At 33.9% G+C, this 7,298-nt stretch overlaps 1 protein-coding gene across 1 annotated transcript; it reads right to left on the minus strand.

Annotated features, from left to right (window-relative positions):
• Nucleotides 1–4,138: 4,138 nt before the first annotated feature.
• LOC125875220 (receptor-like protein kinase HERK 1) lies at nucleotides 4,139–6,944 on the minus strand. The gene has a single exon (XM_049556323.1). It carries the CDS (start codon nucleotides 6,693–6,695, stop codon nucleotides 4,206–4,208), a length of 2,490 nt encoding a protein of 829 aa, XP_049412280.1. The 5' UTR covers nucleotides 6,696–6,944; the 3' UTR covers nucleotides 4,139–4,205.
• Between the last annotated feature and the right edge of the window lie 354 nt (nucleotides 6,945–7,298).

The raw sequence follows: 7,298 nt of genomic DNA on the forward strand, positions 1-7,298 counted from the left end.
TGTAATCAATACCTTTTGCATATCTGACATTACAGTCAAACCTTCACCTGTTTTCAAATTTAGATCAACAATTTAATACCTTATGAACCAACTCTAACTATGTTTTGTTTATGTATCCACAACTGCCCAGACAATGGAATACATTTGATTGTTCTCATTCTTTCCAACAACAACTAATAGCTCACCCTTACAAGCTCACTTGAGAAAACAACCATCAAATTCAATTATATTCCCACACTCTTCCAACCATCCTTGATTAAATGCATGAAAGCACATATAAAAATAAATAAAAAAGGTTTTTTCCTGGTTCAGTTTTCTTATCAATTTTTACACAACAAGAGCTTTCAGGATTGGTTTGTTTGATTATATATGCATAGTCACATAATCTGGCAAATTTCAATTTTCCAATCACCCATGTTTTCCTTCATAATTCTCTATTCAGCCATGTAACAGACAGTCTTACCAACATAAAGACCCAACTTCTTTCTTATCAAATCTTGAATTTTTCAAATCCCTATGTATGTTTGAGATACAATTTTATCATGTACTCTATAGCTTTAACACTGTCTTCCTGAACTGATTTGCACCCTCAAAGACTATCCCAAGCTCAAATATTGACACTTCACAATCTTTATCATATCTGACTTTTTTGCTTCTATCTCTAGCAGGTATATCTACTCTCCTAACAATATCCACATCAGGTTGTTCATCACTATCATCACTCCAACAATCAAAGCTAGCAAGATAATCCTTATCTCCACCCAATTTTCCTGCATATTTGTTAATTTTATTTTTTTCAATATCCTCAAAGCCTCTATATATACCACCAGCCTCTCCAACTGATATTTCTTCATATTTCAGTAGTCTTTTTCCTCTGTTTTTTGTTTCTTCTTTCTTGTTTAAAAGCTCTTAACTCCTCACCAATATCTGAGCCATCTTCTGAAGGTATATCCCTTAGATTTGAATCACTACTCAAGAAATCAGATTCACCTTCTCCACCTAGGTTATCATCCACACCATCTCCACATAGGTTAGCATCTACACCCTCTCCACCTAGATTGACATTGCCGCCCTCTCCACCTAAGTTAACAGCCTCACCATCTCCACCTAAGTTAACAGCCTCACCCTTTTCACCAAGGTTAACATCAACACTCTCACTGCCTAGGTTAACAGTCTCACCCTCTCCGCCTAGGTCAACAACCTCACTAACATCAATACTATCATTAGTTAGATAGCTAATGGGTCCATTAGTGTCAAGTGAGGGTTCATCTAATACACGACATACAAATACTTTAAAAGTGTCCTCATATTTTAAGTTTTTAATTAGGTGTAGAAGATGTTGGTCATATGTAATTAAGACAAATTGTTTATTCAATAAATCCTTTACATAAAAGCCTCCAACAATTTCATACCCCAGTTCTTTAGTATAATACATTAGTTTCAAAATGGAAAAGTGGTCCATTTTGGAGTATACTCATATAACTGATACAACAACTAAAAATCAAATCTTAAAAGCATATTTACTGGGAAATTGTAAAAAAAAGGATAGAATATTCGCAAAAATTACGAGCCCTAGATTTTAACAAAATCCTAGCTTTTTAATTCATTTCACAAAGCATGTAGAAAGCATTATCAATCCTAACTTACACAGAGAAATCTTCAAGATCATAACACGAACAAGACGATTTCAACTTCAATCTGAAAGAAATCGCGAAGAGAGAGAACTTCAATTTGGAAGAAATCACGAAGAGAGAGAGAGAACTTCAATTCTGTCAAAGTTAACGATTTAGAGATTTTGCCCATTTAACCCATTAACAAATACACGTCGGATGCACGTGGTAGTTGTTAAATGGTCATTTTATACACGTGGGGAGCTTATTAACACACGCCACACAATTTATGAAAAGTGACAAAAAAATTGTTTAAATGATTAAAATCTTGGCTGATAGAGGTGTTCAATAGGTACTAGGTCTAGTTGAGTTGTCTAAATGAATTACACGGACAACTTTAAGGGGCCGCAGATGACTTAAGGAGTCCGGAGCCAAAAGTGCAACTTTTTTCCTCCTAACAACATAAATGGTATACCAATTTTTTTAAACCAAAGCAGCAAAATTGCTACTCCAGCAGTGATTTTGTCAAAAAAAAAATTGAATTAAATTAAAATCGTTGCCTCAACAACGATTTTAGGAAAAAAATAATTTTTTTTGTAAAATCGCTGCCTCAATATCGTTATTCTAAAAAAAGATTATAAAAATTCTAAAATCGTTGTTGAGGCAGCGTTTTTGAAAAAAAAATTCTCTAAAATTGTTGCCCAGCGTTTTCTTTTTTAAAAAAATAAAAATTGTAGCGATTTTAATTTAAAAAAATTTGCTACTTTGGCAGCAATTTTCCTTAATGTTTTAATTTTTTTTTTTTTTGAATAACGCTGCAGAGGCAGCGATTTTACAAAAAAAAAATCCTAAAATCGTTGTTGGGCCAGTGATTTTTAATGAAATTTTAATGGCATACACGACGTTAAAAGATATCGCTCCCTCAGCAGCGATTTCGCCATTTTGGTTAAAAATAATTGATATATTGTTTATGTTTTTTGGAAGAAAAAAGTTTCTCTTTTGGCTCCGGACTCGTGACTTAAGCCCTCAAAATATATATGGCTATTGTTGTTTTACATATAAGAAAGGGGAATAGCACACACATCTCCGTCAACGTGTGTACAACCTCGAATTACTGCAATAGCTTGAGAATTTTTTTGTCTTTTACTTTTATTTCATAGCTTCTAATGTTCAACTTGTTGAAACTTTTATGACTTTTTTGGAATTCTCTCACATAATTAACCTTTAGTTACATTATCTAAGTAATGGGTCCCACCCAACTCTTCCTCTGCACTTTTAAGCTTCAACAAAACAATTCTAATATAGACTTTCTCTCCGCATGACTTTTTTTCGGTAAAATTTATTATTTCCTCCGGTCCAATTTATATGATGCATTTCGAATTTTGAAATTTAAATAAATTTACCTTTGATCATAAATTTTTCATACATTTTAAAAGTTTTTTGATAATCAATTATTGTAACTTATAGTACTTTTTATGTAATTCATAAATATATATAAACTTCATTTTAAAAAAATTGAAGATGTCATGCGCAAAATGCAAATTCTCGATCAAACTTAAATTGTTTGACTCTCAAAAAACGAAATGTATCACATAAATTGAAACAGAGGGGGTAATTGATTTTTATTGAAAATTTATGTTTTATTGATGAAAATTCAAAACTAATTTTACGTTATATTTTGAATTTAGAAAATAATTCATAGTTTGTTAGCTCACTTTTAATTTCATACCAAACAAATATAATATATTTTAAAACTTATGATACATTTATATTGTATGCATAATTCACTTTAGTATATAACACATTCATCATAGTATTGTTATATATTACTATAAATTATAGTTATATATATAAAAAATACCACTAAAATCAATAATTATTTTCCTAAAAAATATCCGCCCAAATAATTTTCTTATTATAAAACGTATAACTAATTGCTATAAACATTAATATCGACCGTAACTAGTGTGGTGTTTACCAAAAAAAAAAGTTTGGTGTTTTGAACTTCAAAGAGAAGGTTAAAAAATACTATAAAATTGCTACTTTTGAAATAAATCTTTCTTCAAATAAAAAACTACTATTTTTCCACACAGTTACAACTTCTTGTTTCGAGTCCTTTTAATCTAATTAGAGATTTTTATTTGTGTAAATAGTGACTCATATAATTGACTTAATTAGAATGTAAGTTGCAAGACAACCCAAAAGTGGTTTAACACATCAAATCAAAATAAATAATTTTTGTTTTTAACAAAAAAAACTTCATTTCTTATTATGGTTCCTCATTTCATTTGCCCTTCTTTTCCAATTCTACTCACAAATTCTCTATAATAATAATTCATAAATCTAGATCGATTAATTATTCTCCGAATAACACCTACATAAAGATTAATCGATGTATCGAAAACCGAGGTTATCAATAATTTACAAGTTTTATGCTGGAATAATTTTTATATTCATAACAAAAGCAGTACATGTAAAACTATAGTTTAAAAAAATAAAAAGTACAATCTTCACATGATTAATGAACAAAAAAGTGGAATTAAAAGAGGAGCTAACAAAAAAAAGAGTACAATTGTATACAATCTTTCACCAAATTTATCTTCCTTCAGACTTAACCAATTGTGAGAAAACTTTACTCATGGAAACTCCAGATAGATCATCTAGATTCGACCCTTCGAATTGCATTGCTGAAGTAGTGGCATCGACGTGACTGAAATCGTTTACCTGAGGAGAGAGTTCTCCGATGAGATTGCTACTGTTCTCGTCAGGATCGACTTGAATAACTGCCTCTTGTAGTTGAAGTGCATACTCGAGGTTCCACAGCACGTCGCCCATTGAAGGTCTGTCCACGCCAAAATCAGCCAAGCATTTCTCTGCTGTTTCACCGAACTTCCTTAGGGAATCCGGTCTTATTTTTCCAGCAAGATTGGGATCTATGATTTGCTCTAGTTGTCCCTTCTTCTGCCACTTCATCGCCCATTCAGCTAAATTAACCATCTCCCTTGGAAGAGACGGATCGATTACAGGCCTAGCACAAAGAACTTCAAACAGAACAACACCAAAAGAGTAAACATCACTTTTTTCGGTCAGTTGCTGCCTCCTGAAATATTCAGGATCTAGGTACCCGAAACTCCCTTTCACTGCCGTGCTAACATGAGTTTGATCGAGCTCAGGTCCTGCCTTAGAAAGACCGAAATCAGCTACTTTTGCCATCATATTCTCATCAAGCAATATGTTTGCTGATTTGACATCACGATGTATAACTGCTTTGGCGTAGCTAGTATGAAGGTAGTGTAGACCTCTGGCTGCCCCAATGCAAACCTCCAGTCTCTGTTTCCAGCTCATACTAGGCATATCCGAACCATACAGATGGCTCTTGAGGGTCCCATTTTCCATGTACTCGTACACAAGAATCATCTCATTCTTTTCATCACAATATCCAATCAATGAAACAAGATGACGATGACGGAACTGAGAGAGCATCTCTATTTCAGTTTGGAACTCTCTAAGACCTTGTTGGGAGCTATGATTACCCCTCTTAATAGCTACGTTCGTCCCATCGTTTAAAACGCCCTTGAATACCTTACCAAAGCCACCTATCCCAATGACCAAACTCTCATCAAACTTTTTGGTTGCTGCTAGCATGGCTGCAAAAGGGATGCGATAACTCAAGTTAGAAGCAGCACTTAAGGTCGTCCCGTTCGAGTATTTGCTTCCCATAGTATGAGACAAGCCACCACCACCAATAGACAAAGGAATCCATGTTTTCGACAGGCCGAGTTGTTCCTGCTTTCTTCTTCTGCGCATACAAAACAGAAAACCAACAACGAGCAACACAAGTGTCACACCTACAATCGCGCCCACGATGACTCCGATATTCTTTTTCGAGCCCGAGCTCGAGGAAGGAGGAACAGAGGAAACATCAGCAAGGCTGCCTTGAGAGTTATTCAACTTCAGCAGTTCCACTCCATTTAGAAAGGCATCTGGAAAAGCACTCTTTGAAGATGGGCCAATACTAATGCTAATGTTGTTGCTATTAGCTTGTGGTGTCACAAAATCCATGTAATACGCGGTAGCCAATCTGCTCTGAACTTTAGAACTCAGATCAAAATCTGAAGCTATATTCGACGAATCAACATAGATATTAAACAACAGCTGATTAGCAGCTGTACTCACAATATCACACAAATGTAATCGAACGAAATACTGGAAACCAACATCCACATTGAACACCCACGTCACATTAAAATTAGCACTAGCATCATTACCAGCAGCATCCACATTCATCTTAGTACAAGTACCATAAACACTCGGTGGTGCTATATCCGATGTTGCTCCACCGGCTAAATACTTTACAGATCCAATCTTAGACAAGGACTTTGCAAAATCGGGCTGTGTCAAGTAACCCCGATCAGGCACCCAATTCCTCCATAATGTATCGTTTTCAGACGATACAGCTGGTCCACCCATATTTACTCTAGCAACTGTTTCAAGTGCTTGTGCATACATACCACTAAATACTCCAGATGGACCAAACGTCGAGGCATCATTAGTTATAAGACTATCAGGTACAGAGACAACTTCCAAAGCATTTATATAAGCAAATGAATCACTCAAAGGGGAAAAAGTGATAACAAGATCACCCGTCGTTACGTTAACAGAAAACTCCTTAACAGATACATCCTTTTTAGGACTAAAATTTCCAAGGAGAACATTTTGTTGAGTTGAAACAGAGAAAGTTGCTGAACTCATATCATAAGATTGGTACACAAATGGGGAAAAATGAAGACGGATCCAATGCCTTCCAACTTTAGTAATAGGGAATTTATAACTAGAAGTTTGAGTAAATACTCTAGCTGTTTGATAAAGGGGTGAATCAGTAGACCTTGTATTATCAGCTAATATATCTTGAGAAACTGACAGAAACTTCGAACCAGATTTATCAGACACAAAAACCCTATTACCAAAATTAGTATCTTTTGAAGATCCACAGTCTATTAAGTACTCATCAGAAGGATCAAATCCAGAACAAACACAGAAAAACCCCAACAACAATACAAACAAAAAACTATGTAATGACAACATTTCAAAACCCCAACAATCCAAGAATTGGAAAATTTTTCAATTATAACTACAGCTGAAGAAGAAAAAGATTGAACCTTTTTGATTAAATATGCTCCAAGAATGAGATTGCCCAGATTTGGAATGGGTGAATAGAAGCCAAATCACAAGTTTTTTTTTTTTTTTTTTTTTTTTTGGGAAGGGGTAGTAAAGAGTATCTTTTTAGAAAGAAAAGAACAAAGAAAGAAAGAAAGAGAGGCAAAGGATGTTTCTTTGCATAACAGCACAAATCTAGCAAAGTAGAGGCCAACTCAGATGCATAACAGCTAGTGGAATAATAAAAACAACCATTTTTCAATTTTTTTTTCATCAAGTCTTTGAAAAAAGATTTTCCTTTTTGAAATTTATGATAAAAATAAATTATAGATATTTGTGTGTCTATAAATTATAATAAAATAAACATTTTAAAATTACTCTCTTTGCTCTTATTTACAAGTCGTCCTTACTAAAACAAATGTTCTTTCATACTCCTTCTATCTCTAATTACTTGTCCTTTTTTTTACTTGATTCTTTTTATTTGTCCCCTTTGACAAATCAAGGACAATTTTTTTTTATCTATTATACGTT

The sequence above is a fragment of the Solanum stenotomum genome, chromosome 8, assembly GCF_019186545.1.
Source record: "Solanum stenotomum isolate F172 chromosome 8, ASM1918654v1, whole genome shotgun sequence".
In the NCBI taxonomy this organism is placed as follows: domain Eukaryota; kingdom Viridiplantae; phylum Streptophyta; class Magnoliopsida; order Solanales; family Solanaceae; genus Solanum; species Solanum stenotomum.

Bases quoted from the DNA above. Each gene is read 5' to 3' on its own strand.
- LOC125875220 (XM_049556323.1), bottom strand. From the start codon at position 6,695: ATGTTGTCATTACATAGTTTTTTGTTTGTATTGTTGTTGGGGTTTTTC.